Source organism: Rattus rattus, chromosome 3 (genome assembly GCF_011064425.1).
Source record: "Rattus rattus isolate New Zealand chromosome 3, Rrattus_CSIRO_v1, whole genome shotgun sequence".
NCBI classification, from domain to species: domain Eukaryota; kingdom Metazoa; phylum Chordata; class Mammalia; order Rodentia; family Muridae; genus Rattus; species Rattus rattus.
This window is the reverse complement of record NC_046156.1, coordinates 43,717,268-43,738,403: the sequence shown is the minus strand read 5'-3', so window position 1 is coordinate 43,738,403 and position 21,136 is coordinate 43,717,268. Positions and strand designations below refer to the sequence as shown.

At 40.0% G+C, this 21,136-nt stretch overlaps 1 protein-coding gene across 1 annotated transcript in view; it reads right to left on the bottom strand.

The window, feature by feature from the left end:
• Nucleotides 1-21,136, bottom strand: part of Slc30a7 (solute carrier family 30 member 7) — a 64,689-nt gene that overhangs the window by 37,875 nt on the left and 5,678 nt on the right. Inside the window, exons 3-6 of the mRNA XM_032897441.1 lie at nucleotides 12,240-12,353; nucleotides 9,196-9,283; nucleotides 8,460-8,586; nucleotides 3,400-3,549 (exon numbers count right to left, since the gene is read on the bottom strand). Of these exons, the coding sequence (XP_032753332.1) occupies nucleotides 3,400-3,549; nucleotides 8,460-8,586; nucleotides 9,196-9,283; nucleotides 12,240-12,353 (479 nt within the window). The remainder of the gene's footprint in view (nucleotides 1-3,399; nucleotides 3,550-8,459; nucleotides 8,587-9,195; nucleotides 9,284-12,239; nucleotides 12,354-21,136) is intronic.

Here is a 21,136-nt window from a genome sequence, read left to right as displayed (position 1 = left end):
AGGTCTTTGTGTCTGTCCAGTGCTCATAGCTTATTGCTAAGATGCAGGACACGTAATCAGTTAGTACTGCATACAAGCATACTCCATTAATAAGAAATTCTAGAAAGGAAGTGAAATGGAGGAAATAAGGGGAATCTGATGATGTGAGTTTTATAATTTTCTATGGCTCTGGCAGGTGGGCATCAGATCATCAAGGCAGTGAATCCACTGAGTGTATTTGTTTTAGTTCCTGCTCCAGGTTCCTGCCTTGACTTCCCTTGCTGATGGACTGTCACCTATAAGGTAAAGTCAACCCTTTCCTTCCCAGATTGCTTTTGGCTGTGGTCTTTATCACAGCAGCAGGAAACAAACAGGATATACTTAGGGCTTAATCCTGTCCAGGGAGGACCACAGAAGTATTTGGAACTCTGGTCTATAAGGCCTGCTCAGTGCTCATCCTAAGCTGTGACAGGAGCCTGGAAGATAGGACTGGCCTGGGCAGTGCAGATGATCACGGTCTGCCTTGGGAAATTTAGTGGGACCTACAGACCCATTCATGTGGTATTTCAATTAAAAATCTGTGGAGCCGAAACTGTTGTTTTACCAGGACAGCTGATGCTGGCTCTCTGGGGCTGAAGAGTCAGCTTTGAGTAAGAAAGACCAGCATCAGAGATGAGCTCTTCTGGGAAGTCTGTCCAGGAGCAGGATTCAGAGGCTGTGGCCTGAAGCAGCCTAAGGCTGTATTGCAAGCTGGCAGGGGAACCAGGTAGGGTGCAAGTCTCCCACATATACTGACTTTGGTGACACAAAAGCTACAGGACTGAATAGACAATGATGGCAGCTTTAGCTTGGTCCTGTAAGGGAGCAAGAGGGACCACTGATGAAGTGATGTTTTAGTTTTGAGGAGACCTAAGGATTAAATGGGATTATGGGATAAAGTCAAGGCTTGGCATCATGTGGCAGGGTTATAGTTTCCAAGGAGAGACCATTCAGCCCTTGGGGAAGGTACAACATCAGCTGCAGTAGAGACCCCAACAGACTGGAGACACCTGACAAGGACAGTGGAGGAGTGAGGAGGAGCCAGCCTGCGCCCAGGTGACAAGCTGTGGATGAGAAAGCTGGAGGAGGGGCTGCCTGAGCCCACAAGACCCTAAGACTCAGGTGGCAGGCATCAGCTACAGGATTTGGAATTACAGTGTAGACTTGGGTTTCCTCTTCAAGTTGTTGTTGGTCAGTGTTTTTACCACACAGAAATAGAACTAGGACAGTGTTCAATAGAATCGTGTAGATGTTTCATCCTAAAACATTATTTATAAGGAGACACTTGGAAACTCATCACTGAGGAGGCAGAGAGCAAACTGTATTCACCTGGGGCTATATAATGAGTTCCAGGCCACCAGGGCCACATACTGAGATCCTGTCTCCAAAGGCCAAATCAAGTAAGCAAATTAATTGTTTAATTAATTGAAGTATTATGTGCCAGAAATCATATTCTTTGCTTCTAATTGCAGTAATACTTCAGAAATTATTTTATAAATTTGTGAGAGGTAAGCAATTTTTCAAAAATTATTTTAGCATAATATATGTAAGCAAATATGTTGAAAGATCCAGGTCTTTAAAACTGCCAGTCTGTTTCAAAACATAGCATACTAGACTGAAAGACATCCTACAAACTGATTGATAGGATTACTATACCAAACTACAACGCCTCTGCACAGCCAGGGAACAAATCAACAAAGGAAACAGTGGTCTTAGGTGTGCAGAACATACCCAAAAGCTGTATGTCTGAGTGTTAAGACCTAAAATACATTAAGAACTCAAACAACGCAAAGGAAAAATTTTGTCAGACTGAAAAAATGCTCTGTGGGTATACAAAAAGATATTTAACACCAATACTAGGCAGAAAAATCAAACCAAAATCTCAAGTAAATTTGTAGGAAGACTCAGAGCTAGAATATATTTTTTCAAAAGTACTGGCAAGCATATGGAGAAAAGGAAATCCTTATGCACAGTTAGTAGGAATGCAAACGGCACAACCACTGCAATAGCAGTCTGTGGTTCCCCAACAGTGAACAGAGCTACAACACGAGCACCAGTGTCAGTTCTGCACATAACCAAAGGAGCCGAACCAGATCCCAGCATCTAGGTGTACTTCCCCTCACCGCAGCCTAAGAGTCCACACTCAAGACACAGAAGCAACCCAAATGTGCCGATGGATGAACGGGGGTCGTTCTTCCTTATAAAAGAGAAAGCTGCAATCTAGGATAAATTGGGAAGACATGTGAAATGAGTAAAACAGAATGATAAAGACCAGATACCATCCATATGAGGAAGCTAACAGAGTCAAGCACACAGAAACAGAGAGGAGGCTGGCACTTTCTAGGTGCTGGAGGTTGGAGAAGTAATTGCCAAAGGACACAAGGTTCATTACACTACTTATGCATAAAGCCTGGAGAGCTGTACAACACTGGAGCAATTACAGATAACACAGCTACACTTCCGGCTGTCGGGAGGGTAGGTATGCTGTGCTCTAATCTAAATGAATGAACATGGAATGAAGAAGTGAAGGAAATGTCTGTCAGGCAAACTAATCCCTGAGATCAGGCATAATCAACGAATGTGCAGAGCACTTTCTTTACCAATCATGTTTCAATAAGGAATTCTGAAACTTTGAAGACTGCAATTAGGCCTTAGAATATCTGATCTTCAAGGCTCTTCTCGTTGTTTTTATATGCAAAGTTTTCATATTCTGTCAATATGTCCAGTACCAGTAAACATTTAAGATGTGGTCATATTGTGTTACCTAAGCAGTTGTATATCAATCTATACTAAGAACTTGTAAATAAATGACCTGAAATAAAATATGTTGATAAATACTTCATAATTTACTATCTACTGCTATTACAGAAAAATCTCTGAAGGGATATGGAAGTATTAGGCCATCAGCATAACCAGTTATAATAAAAATTGAAAAATCTCTACTATTTTCATAACATATACTAGAAAAGACCTTGTCAGGCTTAATCATAATTTTCATTTGCTAAGCTTCAACTGTTTCTCTTTCACACAATCAAAGCCTAGCATTGTCTTAAACTCACTGAAAAAATAAAAGAAAGGAGCAAATTCACTGCCTTACTTTCACATTATGGAACAAAAAGAGAATCTCAGCCTGGAAACCAGCTAGACAGACTCACTAGAGGCTGATTGTGTCCTCCCAGCAGATGATTCTCTTTTTTTTCTTCAATATATACGTCTTTTATTGTTCCCATAGAGCCCAAATTGTACTTGTGATCAGAATCTTGTTTCTGAAGCTAGGAAACTGAGGTCTCACTCCCTTCTCAACTAGGAAAAGTCACCTCATCCTCCTTGTTTGGAGACGAACCCTCTGCTGCCCTCTGCTGGTGCTCCAGCGGCTCTTACCGTGGGAATGCAAGTGCCCATGTCCGTGAGCATGGTCATGGTCATGGCTGTGCGCACCTCCATGTTTGGCTCCGTGACTGTGGCAATGGTCTTCATGGCCATGGCTGTGATCTAGAGCACCATTAAAGAGGGAATGACTGTGTCCATGGCCTAGAAAAAAAGAATATTTGAACAATATATGTAAAGATACATAATTGATTACAATGATACTAGTTAGGAATCCTGTCTCCAGACTCAATGCGGCCAACACTTGCTTCTAACAAGTACTGCCAATCAAACAATCCTGAGTTCCTACCATGGAGCACGGGAATAAACTGTGCAGGCCAGAAAAGGCAAATCCAGCAGGATCTATGGGAGACCTGCATTCCTGATGGCCTTCCAGTAAGCCCCAAAGAGGAGCTCAGCCAATCGCCCCTCTCCTAAGTCACAAAGACACAGAAAAAACAAGCAATAAAGAAACCGTGTCAGAGCTCTAGCAGTCAGTCAGAGCCAGGGAATGCAGAGACTGGGCTTTGAGAGGGAAAACAGTTCCTCCCCAGCCCCAAACAACTCAAAGCCAGCAAGCGGTAGCTAACAGAGAGATCGGGTTGCTTTGAGTGCACACCAACTTCTGGTTAGTCTGCATTTTTGACTGAGAGCTCCTGAACTCCAGGCACTAAGACAGCTGTAGGAAATCCCAGCAGGGAATAAGCTGCTGCGGCTCTGGAGTCTAGGAACTTCAGGAAAACCTCGGAGACAGATTCCATGGGGACTCTGGAAAGCAGCAACACTCTCCTGAGAACCTAAAAGGGTGTGCACAGGCTATGAGCACGACAGGAAAACAAGGAACTGCCCTCCATCCTACGGACCCTGAGCAAGCGGGAAATCAATGTTAGGGCTGCCTCCTAAATCAGGAGGTGGGATTGGAAGACGGACTTTCTCACAAAGATCCCTTTGCCAAAAGAGGGGCATTTACAAGTCACTTAAGGAACCTGATTAAACCCTGAGTGACTACTACGTGTGCCCACTAGTAAGACAGAATAAAAACAAAAGAAAAACTTTTAAAGTAAAAATTACGAGACAACTCAATAGCCACGCGCTATAAGAAGCATATGATTTGTCAACTGGTCCAGGGAACGACTGAAAGGCCCAGAGATGGACTTAGTGGGCAGATTTTAACCAGCTATTATAACCACATTCAATAAGCCAAAAGAAACTGGGTCTAAAGACTCACTATAGTACGTCACTAACAGTAACAGCATAGAAATCATAAAACCAGAACAGTAGCTCATGCCTATAATTAAGTACTCAGGGAGCTGAGGCAGCAGTCAAAAGCTGAGCATGGGCTATAAAGCAAGGCCTTGTCTCAAAACAACAAAAATATATATGGAAGAGGTACAGAGAGGAGAAGGGTAGAAAAAAATTAAATACCAGAGATTCTGGAACTACAGCAAAATAAAGCAGTCATTCCTAGGACTCGGTAAGAGTTCTGAGCTGCAGAATCTGAGACCAATGTACAGACAGGAAAATAGAAATCACACTCTCAAAAGCAGAAAGAAAAGGGAATGAAGAAAACTAGTCAGAGTCTCCAGAAAACAAGAGAAAGAGACAAGAGAAACAGGAGCCAGTGGCTGGAAATTATCAGTTTGATTATCATTACAGGCAAGAAATCCATCCAAGTCCAAATAGAATGAATGTGATGTCAAATCAGACATCAGTTGATGAAAGCCAAACATGAGACAATCTTGAAGGTCAGCTTTTCTTGCTATATAGCTAATGTCCACCCACAGTTCAGATACTAATTGAAATCTCAGATTCACAGAGTAGTCCTCAGGGAGACCAGACCAAGGTGAGTCCTCTCCTTGTTCCTGTTTCAGTTAACAGCACGTGTTGCACTGAGAGCAGGACTCAGGTGGATCTTCTAGATGTCAGCAAAACCCAAAGTACTGAGGATCTCACCATGTATACCAGGTTGGCCCAGAAATAACAGCCCTGCCTCAGCCTCCCAATTGCTGGGATTACAGGTACAGCTCCTACTGTTTGGACATGATGTTAAGCTGACTCAGGGTCTTAGCTAAACTCCCACATCACACAGGAGTATGCACACACAGAGGTAGCCTGACAGCTTGCCTACCGTTTGCCCTGAGGAGGATGGTCTAGAACAAAAGGTGGAAGAAGGAGGAAGAGGAGGAGGAAGAGGAGGAGGAAGTGCAGAAGGAAGAAAAGGAGGAGGAAGAAGGGGAGGAAGAGGAGGAGGAGGAGGAGGAAGAGGAAGAGAAGCCACAGCCGTAGCAAGCAGAACAGCCAAGCTGATATGCACATAGAATGTTGGATGTCCCTCCACATGACAAATAACACCTTTGTCAACATATGTGCCATACACACATGCATACACACATGAAAAAACACATGCACACATACAAATTAAATAAATAATTCAAAAATGTAACAAACGAAAGAAATCCTAGAGGCCAAAAGGCAATGGATAATTATAGAAATGGTGAGGTGCAGAAATCAAAAATTCTATAATCTACAGGATTCCTTTTAAAATAAAGGAGAGGTTGAGGCAATCCAGGTGAACAACTGCTCACTCAGAATAGTAGAGGGCTTTGGGGGTAAATCAAAGGTCACTAAAGAGTAGTTCAAACCCACACTAAGAAAAATGGAAAGTGGGAAGACAAGCACAAAGGCACAGAAAAGATAGTGACCCGCGCCAGTTAGTGTAAAGCTGTACCAATGGGTACAAGCATGCATTTCAATAATCATAGAGGAAGAGGACAAAAGTAGAGTGGGCGGAATGCTTGTATATTACTGAGTTAACTTACTAAGCACCTGAACGAGATGCTGTTATTCCCAGGACATGAAAATGACTGGAAAATGTTTATTCCTCCTAAGGGAGAACTATCTCAAAGTCACTCATTAGAAAAACATGGAAGAACAAAAAAGGTGGCAAGAAACCATCAAACCAAAATGAAAGTATTAATATGGAGGATTTGGTATCCATGGCCCTAGGAAAGGAAATCCATGAAACAAAGGAAAAATATACATACACCAAAAAAAAAACAAAAAAAAAAAACATCAAACCATCAAACCAAAATGAAAGTATTAATATGGAGGATTTGGTATCCATGGCCCTAGGAAAGGAAATCCATGAAACAAAGGAAAAATATACATACACCAAAAACAAACAAACAAACAAACAAACAAAAACCAAAAACCAAAAACCAAAAGTCAGACTACATTGTACTCTCATTTCTGCTGCTGTGAAGATGTGAAGAGAAGGGGTTGTTTCAGCTTGCTCTGCTAGGTTTCAGTCAGGACGAGGACTTCTAACAGCTATCCATAGCACCTCTCCAGGGAAGCTCATTGGCTTGCTGCTAAGCTCAGTTCAGGACCCCTTCTAGGAAATGGTGCCTTTGGGTCAGTTACCTACACTGAGACAAACCCCCCTCAGGTATGCCCACCTAATGTACCCAACCCTTCATTGAGACCGTCTTCCCAAAATATAGATTGTGTCTGTGACAATTAATGTTAACCATCACAGACTAATCCCTATAGGAATTAATTTGTATAAAACCTTAAATACAAGCATCAACTTGGATGTCAGTTCTTTTTTTTTTTTTTTTTTTTTTTTTTCTTTTTTTTTTGAGCTGGGGACCTAACCCAGGGCCTAAGCTTCCTAGGCAAAGCTCTACCACTGAGCTAAATCCCCAACCCCTCAAGCATCAACTTGGGAAAGATATTTATAACACATAAAACAAAGGAAAGTAGCAATACTATAAGTAATACTGTAACTTATAAACAGAGTAGGAAAAAAACAACAGAGAAGCGCTTATAGCCTAGGAACACACCAACAGATTGTTCATCTTCACTACTAACCAGAAACATGAAAGGACAAAAGCTACCCTCTATCAAATGTGAGCAAAGCCACTTTAATCTGTAATATTAAAGATTGATGTGGGTTGGGGAGAAAAATTAACACTACAAAATTAACAAGTTACATTTGTTTCTGGGAGTAAACTGAATGACAGTCATTTTGGAAGGCAATTTGAAAACTAAAAACATCTATGTATTAAAAGTGTGTACATGCTTTACGAGTTCTACTTACACACATCGAATTAAAAGAACTGACTGTAGAGCTGGAAATGGTGTCGATCTGAACTGTGCAGCACGGCAGCTTCACATGCTCTCCTATTCTCTCTTATTCTGGGGGTTTAATCTGTTTGTTTCCGTTTTCATTTCGCTTTGTGATTGAGACAGTTTTTCTCTATATACCCTAGATAGACTGGAATTCACTATGTAGAACAGGTAAGTTGAAGCTAGCATTAATCCTCCTGCCCTGGTCTCCCAAGTGCTGGACTTGTAAGCATCCTGGCTTCATAACACGGAGTTTTCTATGGCCATTGACAATGTGAGTTCATTATAATAAAATGATTTCATAAATTAATGAAAAAATGCAAGGTAGTAGACTAACGTCTATCAATGGACGGATCTTAGAAACACATTATATAGTAAATTACATATACACAGTTTGATTTAATAACTAGATTTGTGGTTTTCTGACACTGGTCTTTTCACATGAATTAAATATACGTAAGGCAGAACTCTGGAGCGATCCCTATGAATATAACGCACATGAAGCTCTGGAAGGCACTGGGATGGAGGGCTATGGAGAAGTACAGGGCTGGTTCAAGAAGACATTTCTGAGATCTAGACAGCATACTTTCCTAACTTTAAAATTATTTTCTAGAGTAATGACAGCAACATGCAAGAGATATACATACATACATACATACATACATACATACATACATACATGGCCCTGAACTATCCCAAGCTGTCCTCTGATATCTCTGTGCACGTGTGGACACACACACACACACACACACACACACACACACACACACACAGCTAAAAACACACACACAGCTGAAAAAATGAAGGGGGTTGGGGATTTGGCTCAGGGGTAGAGCCCTTGCCTAGGAAGGGCAAGGCCCTGGGTTCGGTCCCCCAGCCCCGAAAAAAAAAAAAAAAAAAAAAAAAAAAAAAAATGAAGAAACAAATAGTTCTAACCATCATACCAGAGCCGTGAGAATGTCCGTGACCTCCATGATTGAAAACAAATATTCCTACTAGGTTTACCACAAATCCAAGAATCGAAACAAGCAGCAGTCTCTCGTGGTGTACATCTGGAGGAGCCAATGCTCTCTAGAAAACACACAATACAGGGAAACATTGATACAATTCTAGATTGAGCAACTGGTGGCAATATGATGCAGTGTTAAAATTTTAGAAGTAAAAGTGTTTAAAACTCCTGCTAAAAGTTGAGACAGCTCAAACTACTCTTTGCATATTGCAGAAAAAGTAACAATTACTGTTTCTAAACGAAGGCAAATAGGTGTGAGGATATGTGGTTCCAAACCTGTTTCTCTTGCCCTCTGTAAATTCACTAATCTTCACATCTTCCTTCCATTTTTACAAAATGTACACCAAGTATTTAAAGTTCACTAGCAAAACTCCCAGGTTCTAGACTCCAGGTTGTTCTTTTTTAAAAAACAACTCCTAAAGGCCCTCATTATACAGACTGCACCTCTACTGCTCACTAGCAACGCTTCATTCACAGCGTCTACTGTTTCCTTGCTTCCCATCTCAAGACATTTCATATAATGTAAATGTTTCAACTATTTCCTAAGTCCTCCTCTAAACACAAGACAAACCTCAATACACGATAGTTGGAAAGGTCTCGATTACTATTACAGCTTTAAAAGGCTTTCATTGAAAAGGTCATTTCCTGACTTTAACGATTATCTACTGTACCTCAACGCCTTCTGAGAAAATAAAGAAAGCAGTGAAGATCAAAAACAGCCCATTGACAAAGCCAGCCAGGACTTCCGCTCTAACATACCTAAAGAAGAAGAACGAGGTAAACTGTGAATTATTCGTCCTAAAATCCAAATGAACACACACATTTCAGAGATTATAAACCACATTACATAATTTTAAGTGCCAACAAAGTCTTTTTATTTATAGAAAACATTTATATGATAATGTAAACCAAATGAGAAAACTAATTTACTGTGAATGATTTTTAATATCAAATGTCACAAAACACAGACCAAAAGGCTTCCCAATAGTAACTGAGCATAAAAGGCCTGTCACAGAACTGTGAGTCTCAAGTCACCGCTGAAGGGACAAAGAAAGTCAGAGAATGTGCCCAGGACATCTGTTTTACACATACTTCTTCCTCCCTTTCTGAAAATGCACGCTTTGCTTCATACCTTATAGCGATGACGTCTTCAGGAAATGGAGCACTGATCTCAAGCAGGGCTAAAGCACCCCTGCATCGTGGCAGAGACAACCTGAGATGTTTGTTATCTTTTCCTAAGACTAACATATCAGCCTAAACGTTTGTTTATCTATTTTTAGAATTGACTCTGTCTTCACATCGCTCTATGAGACCATTTTTTTTTTTTTTTTTTTCGGAGCTGGGGACCGAACCCAGGGCCTTGCGCTTCCTAGGCAAGCGCTCTACCACTGAGCTAAATCCCCAACCCTTGAGACCATTTTTAAATGCCTGTCCTTTCTCTCTGGCATCCAGTGTTTTCTGCTTCCTACATAGGTGAAGCCCTGGGGGAAGATCTCACTCATCTCTACGGCATGTTACAGGCATGGAAACGACTTTCACTTTATGTTTACATATCTTCGCGTTAGTCCAAGTGTGTTCACGTCCACTAGTCCTTCATCAACACTGCAGAGCAGCAAAACTCCTCTTTCAGATACTGTGTGGTGGCATTCACCTGCAACCCCAGCAGAGGCTGGACCAGGAGGATTGTGACATCTAGGCCAAGTGAGACTATGTAAAGAGCCTATCTTTATTTTTGTTTCCATTTATTTATTTATTTATTTATTTATTTATTTATTTATTTATTTTAGGTTTTTTGGAGACAGGGTTTTTCAGTATAGCCAAGTGAGACTATGTAAAGAGCCTATCTTTATTTTTGTTTCCATTTATTTATTTATTTATTTATTTATTTATTTATTTAAGGTTTTTTGGAGACAGGGTTTTTCAGTATAGCCCTGACTATCCTGGGACTCACTCTGTAGATCAGGCTGGCCTCTGCCTCCCGAGTGCTGAGATCAAAGGCATGTACTACCACTACCACCTGGCTTAGCTAGTTTTCTATATCAACTTCTAAATGTAATGTTCTGCCGTAAAAACATTTTTTTTCAAGTAAAGAGAACATTTTCTTTTCTAATAGAAGACTGCTGTATGTTGAGACCTTCTCAGGATGCCCTGGAACTCAGTGAGGAGCTACAGCTAGGCTTGAAATTACCTCCAAGTTCTGGAAGTACAACCGTATGCAATCAACCATGCTGGGCTGAACAAACTTGTCACAGCCCCTCTACCTAGTTACATTTGAGTCCATCCCATCAGATTGATGTAGCACAGTATGAATCTTTACACTCCATTTTAAACAGATACAAGAAAATAAATCATGTACTATTCATTAAAGCAAGTACTTTTTGGAGAAAAGTTTACTAAATTCAAGTAATATACAGCCAGTTTTCTATAACTAACACTAAAAGAGATTTATCTAATAAGTCAGTAGAATTACTGTTCAAACAAGAACATTTTTTCTCTCTCCCTCTAGTCCCAGAGCTAATGCTTGACAGAAAGCGTCTTTTTCTCAGCTCACTAAATTTCACGATCAAAGGCAAGAACGTTTTTAGGTATCTTTTGGTAGACATGTTTCATGCACTCTCATGGTGCATGGGTTGGTTAGCTTAGTACACTACTGCATCTGGTAAAACAAAGAAAGTTAGGCAAATGATCATAGATGATCATGTTTACCTGAACGGAGTAAGTCTTAGAATTAAAATGCAATTTATGAAAGATTGCCTAAGCATGGCTCATGTATGAACTCTTCAGCCAAGGCGAGAAGCACAGACTAAAGAGGGTGAAGGAGACAGGCCAAGAGGAGTATGGGAGGGGAGGGCAAGAGTGAGAGTCAGGAGGGATGAGCATGAGGATATGGTGCAAAGTTGACAGACAGACAGACAGGCAGGAGGTGAGAAACAGACGTGAGAAAGCCCTGAGGAAAGAAATGAAGCAGGGAAGGAATTAACATCATGACAAAGGTGGATATTAGTTTTCATTTCTGATGAACAGAATGGTAGTAAGAAATGGCCTATGAACTCAAAACAAGAAAATCAGGAAGTTTAAATCAAATAATGAAAAACCCATTGCTTCCCCAATCAGTGGGGCAGGAAGTCAGTTCTGCTCTAATCTGGATCATCAAAAGTCCTTACATAGTAAGTGACTGAGTGTACAAATCAGAGATGAAGTCAGCATATATAAGAACAAAGCTAAAAAGACAAATAAAACCATTTTATGAAATGATTTGAAATAACAGCAAAGTATCCCTTTAGTAACAAAATAGAAACAAAGATAGGTTTCATATCATTTTCTTTGTCAGAAAAAGAAAAAGGTTCTGAGGAAGCCCTCACACAGCAACAACATATCCTCTACATTGTCTTGGTAAACTAAGGGCTTATCCCCAAACAAAAGTTCTATACGAAAAACATTACGTTACAGAGTCTGATCATATATTTTTTAAAAATCTTTTATTTTTGGGATTCTAATGTAATTCTTCATCTCCCCATTACCTTTCCTTCCTCCATACGCTTTTAAAACAGGCAAATCTAATCCAGGAAGTTAGAAGGTAGCCCTGAGGGAGGTGCATAGGAAGGACTATAAAAAGTCTGACGTCACACAAGTAAGTTCAAAATCTCACGGCTTTAAGAGTTGTATATTTTTCTGTGTATCTTAATAGTTCAATAAACGTATTTTAAAGTCTTACCCATAAGAGAAAGCGTCATTATCTCTCCACTTGGAAATAACAGAAGCTGCCAATCCAGCCAATATGGCAGTACTATCAAAAAACATGTGGAACGAGTCGGAGATCAAACCTAGGCTGAAAAAGAACAAATATAATGGTTGTTATAATACAAAGCAAAGAGTAGCCTCTCCCTAACAACTAAGGTCCATCTGGAATTACCTCCTAAGGCAGTACTGAAGTACGACACACAGAGAAAGGCCCTGTTAACTAAAAGCCCAGCGTTGTTGAGAACAGTAAAAACAGCCATGTGCACATGCAGCAGCGCAGAACTCGCCCACTGTCCGTCACAAAGGTCCATACTGCCGACGTGGGGGAGGCCCTTATCCTGGGGCAAAGAAGCCTGCTGTCATTATTATTGTTAAAGATTTGTTTTTGTTTTACTTTATATGTATGACCACCTGCATGCGTGCATGTGTACCCCATGTGTGCCTGATGCCCATGGAGGCCAGAAGAGAGTGTTAGATCCCTAGATACAGAGTTACAGACAGTTGTGAGCTGCCACGAGGATGCTAGTAACTGAGCCTGGGTCTTCTGCAAGAGCAGCCAGTACTCTTAAAACTAAGTTGTCTCTTCAGGCCCATGTCTGTTATTAACTGTCCACTCTCAGCTCTCAATCTGTGATAGCTTCTCTGTGCTGATACAACCAGAAAACCCTTTTACCAGCTGTCAGAATCTTCATATTGGATTTCACTGCCTCTAGAACTACAAGTTTAACAAACTTCTACTTTTTTCCTTAAAATTTATTTACTTATTATACATATACCTATATATGTGCCTAAATACCAGAAGAGGGTACCAGATCTCATTATAAATGGTTATGAAGCCCATGTGGTTGCTGGGAATTGAACTCAGGACCTCTGGAAGAGCAACTAGTGCTCTTAACCTCTGAGCCATCTCTCCAACACCAAACCTCCATTCTTTATTTAAAAGAAAGGAAGGAAGGAAGAAAGGAAGAGGGAAGAAAGAAAGGAAAGCAAGCAAGCAAGCAAGCAAGAACTCTGACACTCATTGAATCTGAACTGAACTGAGTCTAAAACCACAGCAGAACTGACAGCATGTCTTCAGCAAGCTTGTGACATGGCAAGAGAAATCTACCAAGACCACAGAGAGACCTGGCTGTAGTACAGACTTGCTGAAAGCTGAGAACTGATCAAGCATCATGATCGATTATATGATTAGAGGCTGGAGAGATATGATCAAGTATCCAGTACTCTACTACTCTAAATCTTACACCAAGCACAGGTCCATAAGAGCAACAAGAAAACTGAACTGTCAGTAAAATTCATCATCAGAAATAAACCCCCAGACTCAAGCCTAGATCAACTACGGACCACCTTCAAATCCCTACTACAGTCAACGGTCATGAAGGTGCAGAGGTGAGCCATTTCTGTACATAGTAACTATAAACTCAGGCTTTACTTTAAATATAATACTCAGTATGTAATAACTATTTGTGACATAATCAAGCATTATATGAAGTACTTAAAGGGAGAAGAGAGGAGAAGATGAGGAGTACTACCAAAGACTCCCAGTGAAGAACTAAGGCAAGCAGCAGAGTCAGAGCCAGAAAGCGCCCAGATCTTAGAACTGTCAGAGAGCTTTAAAATAAATATGATAAGAGACCGGAGAGACTGCTCGGTAGTTAGAAAACATCAGATTACGTTCTAAGCACCTACAGTGGCTCACAAACGCCTGTAATTTCAGTTCCAGGGGATCCAACACCCTCTTCTGGCCTCTGTGTGCACCAGGCATGCATTGATGCACAGGCAAATACAAATACAAAAATAATGAATGCATTAAAAAATATGGTGTGGAGCTGGAGAACATTCATGAACAAAAGGAGAATTTCCATAACAGAAACTTTACATGAAAGAATCAGATGGACAGCTACAGCGTACTCATGACAGCTACAGTGTACTCACATACATAAAATAAATAAATCTTTAAAAAAAAAGACTTAAAAAAAAAGAATCAGATGAAGTAACTGAGAATTACTCAAAATTTCTGAAAGAAAGTGAATCATAATCCAGGATAGTTAGTTAGTGAGTACCATGGGTAGAGGGTAAGACCTACATGTTGATAGAAAGGGGAAAAGTCAGAACATAATATGACAACATGTTCCAAGACATGAGGGGTTCGGCTTACTTCTATTCTTTAAGGACAACTGAGATTTCTTTTTAAATGGGAAAAAATATCAAAACCAAATGTTTATTCTTTGACAAGATCAAGGAAATTGCCAACCATTATGCCAACTGATCCATGAAAAAGACCCAAGCGTCAGGCATGGAGGCTGTAACCGCAGATGACACAAGTTAAGGGCACAGTTGAGGCTGGGCCACACAGTGAGTTTTTATCAAAAAAAAAAAACCAATGACAACAGAAACATTCTTACCACTAAAATCAACACCAAGGAGGGATATTGTTGACTTTACAGAACAGAAAGGAATAATAAGGGAAGATTATGAACTATATGTAACAAACCATCTAAAAACAAGTCTGAGAGGCAACAAATGTCATAAATCTGTCTGAAAGTTAATCTGAACCCTATGGTGAGAAAAGACTGACTTAGTTCTTTGAAAGCTTACAGCAACAACTATCAACAAAGTGTTCCCTGCTGGCCTCACCAAGTCACAAGCATTTAAAAACACAATGAATCTTTCATGATCACTTGGAAAAGACGGAAGAGAATACGTCCCCAGGATAAGACCAGTGTTAGATTAAGACCAAAGCCAGATGAGCCAATGAGAAAGAAACTGTGTACCAGTACCTCTTATGAATATGAATCCGAAATCCCTCAACAAGACACCAGGACGCAGATCCAATAATGGGATTCAAGAGTAAACATATCCTGACCAAATGTGATAATTCAAGAACTCATGGATACTATATAAAATCAATCAATGTATCATATGAATAAAGGACAAAAATTTCAACAGACAAAAGACATTGCATAAAATGTAGCATACCTGGTGACTGAAACGCAAAGACTCTCCTTGACTTTCTTTATGACAGCTACAGAAAGATACAGCTCATGCCGCCATTAAATGGTAAAGTTCACTGACTAAAAGCGAAAAGCTGTTTCCCCCAGATCAGGAACATGACAGTGATGCCCCTTTTCATTTGTTAGCAATCATTTTACTGAGAATCTAATCAGAGCGGTAAGGTAGGAAACAAAATCAAAGTTCCTCGGAGTAAAAAAAAGAGAAACTATGTATATTTATAGATGCTGTTATCTTACATATAAAAATACTAAAAAGAATACATAGAAAACCCTGCTTGAATTAATGTAATTTTATAGGATAAACATAATCAACATCAAAATAATTTTCATTCCTACATGGTAACAAAGAACAAAAGTTAAACATTTAACTTAAAATTTAACTTTAAAAGTTAAAATGGAAACATTTACAACAGCATTCAAAAGAAAAATTAACATTTTGAAGGATAAATTTAACAAATGCTAAAACTTATACTCTGACACTATAAAATATTGATAAAATTAAAAATTACCTAAAAAATGGGAAAAATATAAAATGGCCTACACTAATACATCTACACTTCAATACCAGGCTTACGGGGTGTGGGGGTAGGGGAGGGGTGAGGGGTGGAGAACAGGACCTACCAATCAGTGCTCTGGCCACCTTGCCAAAGGCAATGGTTGTCATGGTTTTCACCCAGTCCACAAAGGCTCCTTCCATAGCAGCAGGCACAGTGAGTCTCATCGGAGCCACTAAAGCTCAGTCAGTCCAAGGCCCAAGTTCACTGCCGAATCCTCCTTTCTTGATGAAAATTGTCCTCTCTTGTCTGCGGAACTGGGTTCCATCCACCACCTTTCACTTTCACGGAGTTTTAATTCTTTACTACTCAACTCTTCCCCTGAGTTCCAAGGCTCTGAACCACAGAAAGAGCTTCCTACCATAGACCTAGGCTGTATTCTCTTTACCTTTGTTTCCCACAGCCCTAAGGAATGGCAAGACAACACTTCAACTTCATCCTTTTCCCCACTTTCCAACTCAGAGGCTAACCCAGATGGGGTAGCCTTATGTCTCTTTCCTGTTATAATTATTTCCTCCTTTCCAAAACCAAGTGTCCTCTGGGCAGTCATCTTGACCTCAGCTATGCACCTCACTAAGTGAATCAGGACACAGTGACTGCTGCTACAGCAATGGAGCTTACAACTGCCCACACACAGAGAAACAGAACCATAACTGGGTGTGCACATGTGCTACCCTCAGATCCCTCAGCTTGAGCTCAGCAAGAGCAATGCCATCAGTCTTCCCAGAGGAGACACACCTCCTCCTTATGAGGTGGCAACAACAAATGAAAGCACAGTCTACCTAAGTCCAATCTGGGGAACCAACGACTTTACTGGTAACTGTAAGAAACAGCCAATGATTTATTTATTGCACACCATGGCTGAGGGCTTACTTGCTGAAGTGTGTGTAACCCCCAAAATACTACTATACCATCAAAAATAAACCTCACTCCAGCAAGGATGATGGATTCCTCACAGCTACATGTGGTCTATATATTCGCCATCTTCAGAAATCAGGAGGTTGCAATTAAATCCATGTTTTAATTTCTTAATGTATATGTTTTATTCTATAAATGGCTTTTAAGCAACAATAAATCATCTTTAAAAACAGAATGCTTTCTAGATAAATATAAATTAATAAACACTTACTGATACCTATCTATCATCTATTCATTTAATAAAACACTGCCATGGACTGTTAAAGTTTGACCCTCAGTAGATCAGAATGTGACTTTGTTCCGACAGGCTCACCACAGACAGACTTGGTTAGGAGGAACTCACAAGAGGTCCTGACTGGTGTCTTTATTTAAAAGATGTAGAAGTTTGGAGGAGACTCCCACAGAGACCGAGTGATGTAAAGCAGAGATGAGGATAATGCTGCAGCAAGCCAAGGAAATGCCAAATATTAACAATGAAGCACAGGAAGCTAGAGCAGCTTCTTCCCCAGATAACTTGGAAAGCACCAACCCACACCCTGGAGCTTAGATCTACCTCCCGACTAGAGACTCTGGTGTGCTAGCCACTTCTAATCCTATAGACTATAGCAATCAACATACATACATACATACATACATACATACATACATACATACATATATACATACATGCATACACACACATTATATATTTTGTGGAACCCGGGTGTACCACTGCATTATATTCCAATGGTAGTTTTTAGCATTTAATAAAATGAAACTCAACCTGAAAAACTACTTCCTCTTCTGAAATGGAAGAGCACCATGTTCTTTTACAGCAGGTGATATGAAGCCCTTTCTCTGAGCCTAGGGTCATGATGTGAAAGTCACTTAGCTACAGATGAGTAGATAAACACAACATGAAAAGCCTCCGTTTCTCATTCTATGTAAGAATACTGACAGAACAATGTGAATGTCATTGCTCGTCTTCAGTACTAGCAAGCATTACTCACTATGAGTTCTCATTTGGACTGTACAGCAGTGTTCTTTAAAATATAAAGGTAGGGACAGTAAGCTGATTCAGAAAGGAAAGGTGCCTGACACCAAGCCTGACACCTGTGTTCAAGGCCCAGGACCCACAAGGTAGAAAGAGAGAGTCAATTCCCACAGGATATCCTTTGGTCTCTACATGTCCACGAAGACATACACGCGTGCACACAAACCGAATAAAATGTAATAAAAACTTTTGAAAAATAAAAAGCAAAGTAAAACATAAAAGTGGCACAGATATTACCTAAGATTATGGATTTGTACATGAAGTAAAATGAATAAGGAAAAAACAAGTTCCTATAATCAGCATACTTGTTTTAGGTTCCTCTTTAAACAGTAATCTCTTTTTAAAAGTGTCATGATATGTTTTTATGTGACTCGTTGAAGACATTTTAATGAGAGAGATTTACTATAGCATAAAGGAGAAAAGCCAAGCAACATATAAGTAAAACAGAACTTGAACAGGCCTTACATAACAAAAGTGAAGTCACCCATGGTTCACATCTGTAGTCTTGCCTCTATAAGTCTAGCCCGGCTACCTAATAAGTACTAGGCTATCCTAAGCTATCCTAGGCTATCCTAGGCTACAGTGTTTTGCTGCCTACAAAGAACAGAATAGAAAGAGGGTAGGAGGTGCAGGATGATGTCATTATGCAGCAAGGCGAGTCCAGGGTAAGGCATAGCCTACCATTGGATCAGAAGGAAGGGTAGGTGGGCACAAGTCTAGGAAGAAGGGAGGAGGAGGAAGGAGAGGAATCAGGTTGGAGTCTACGGAGGAGGATGGTTCAGATGTAGGTGAACTAGATCGATTTTATCTTGTCAGGGTGGGCGGTTTATATCTTTATCAATTGGCAGTGAATTTATTATGTGGATGAATTTTGGATTGAGAATTTAACATGTAAATCTAATTGCTAAATTACAAGTTTCTAGAACTTTGATTTTACTAGGCTAAAGAGGACAGTGTGTAAAAGAAATGGCTGAGAGGCCATTGGAGTGTGCGGATCTGATTCTGTTGCCTTCGCAGAGTGAGAAGGCCCGGGCCTGCAGAACAAGATATGTATGTGAGTGTCAGGCATGGTAACTACTGCCTAGGGGACCACACAGAGAGGGCAGCTAAGACAGCCAGGAGTGGGAGGCTTGCGGACGTCAGGGCAGGGTATCAACTGGAGCAATCCAGCTTGCAGGAACTGAGAGTAAATGATCCTCTTTAACCTTTACCGAAATAAGGAGGGGGTAGGGGCGGGAGGAAAAGGGAAGGTAACTTCTGAAAAGTATTTCATTTTACATTCGGAGTGGTAGCATGAATCTATAATCTGGCCCTGGGATGCTTGAGACGGGCCTAGTATAAGACCAGTTTTTAAAAAAGAAAAAGAAAAAAAGATCCACTTGTGAAAATAAAGGCAAAAAGAAAAACCTATCAATTTTAAGAGATGTAAGATCTTCCCAATCAGCTAAACAAACACTAGGCATGGGTGTTATCTAGATTCTTCTCTATATAATATAATGTAAAAAGAATGCATAATAGAGGACACGTGAACATTTACAACTGTTTAGGGGTGGCTGTTATTGTTAAAGCATCAGCACTAAGCAAATATGGAAAGACTGCACCTCATAACTGATCAGGTCACTCAGCAGTGGACAGAGACAGAGTAAGACAGCTTGTAGGTTGTATACGATGGGCGATGGCTCCACGAGGTCCACCATACTATTTATATCTGCTTAAGATTTTCCATCCTAAAAACTTTCTCAAAGGGTCTATTGGTAACTGAGTTAATCGTCTATTCACGGTGGTTGTTAAATTATTAATTCCCATTTGAAGACAAGGGATTATCTTGAGTCACAAACCCCTGCCCAGCTGATTTCCATAATGTGAAATAAGAGGGCTAAGAATACATTTATTATCAAGATATTAGAAAAGCAGACTGTCAATGAATCTTTCACAAAACTTAAGGTGGGAAGTGACAGAGAAAGCTACTAAATTCAAATTCAGGTATGCTCTCTCTCTCTTTCTCTCTCTCTCACACACACAAACACACACACACACACACACACACACACACACACACACACACGTGCACTCAAACAAACAATGACATATGAACACACCTAAAAAACAGAAAAGAAAATAAGAATTCTGATTATTAGTAAAGTGAAGAAACTAATGAACTGTAGTGAAATAACTTACAACACCATGGCATTCTATGATCCTTAATGTTCTTCAAAAATGAAATATTTATCTAAGCTTTTAAGGTGTAAAATAAAACTATAAGCAAATTCATTGCCAGCAATATCACCACAGCTGGTTAAGTTGTCATACAAAAAGAAGTTTGAAAAAGACTAAAATAACTTTAAATTTTAATATAATAGAAAAATATGCAATTAACAAGAGAACTTTTCACCAAGAAATTACTTTACGAGAATCTTCTATATACATTCCATAAAAACAGAACCAAATAAACCCCCGATATAGCTTTAAGCATTTCTAGGACAAATATTTATTAAAGCAGAAACATCAATCTTTAGCCTCGTCAGTGTCTAAGTGAGACTATTTCCAAGAGCTGTGGTAGATGATATAACTGAAATTAATTCTTATAGATATGAAGCCAATGGGTAGCAGCCGAGAGTGGACCACACAAACCAGACACAGTGGCTTACGAGAACATGAGGGTGGGCTGGAGGGGTGGCACCAAACAACCCAGACAAAGGGAGCTGGAGGCCTGACTATAACTTTGGAAAGGAGAAAACTAAAACACTACCCCTCCACTTCCTCTGTTAAATGGCTTTATCTCTTTCTCCAGTATATATCTAAACCACATTGCTTCTAGACATGACCATGTGATACAGTGTGAGGGACAGCATTGTGTGTTGGTGCACAGATAAATCCATGGACCAATATGGACTTTTTTATTTTTTCTCTAGATGCTCTAGGCATTCTGATGCAAGGGAGAGGCAGAGCTCTGCCAACCATCTTGGAAAAAAAGGTATTGTCTGTTCAAACAATTATTGGGTTTGTTTTTTTCTGTAACTCAGAAAAAAAATACCCTTGATGATAGAAAACTACACTCTTATATTACCTTGAGGTTATGCAGTTACCCAACAATAAATGGATGAAAATTAACAGGATCTGCACTGGGCCACACCAGGTCCTCTGCATATGAATTATGGCTTCCAGTTTAGTGTCTTAATGGGTTCCTCAGTGGCTCTCTGTTTCTTGTGCCTTTTCTTGGGCTCTTTTCCTTCAGTTTGTTTGTTTTGTCCAATTCCAATCTGTTGGGTTTTGCTTTATCTTAGATTCTATTTTATTATTATCCATTAGAAGCCTGTTCATTTTCTAATGAGAGACAGAAAGGGGGTGAATC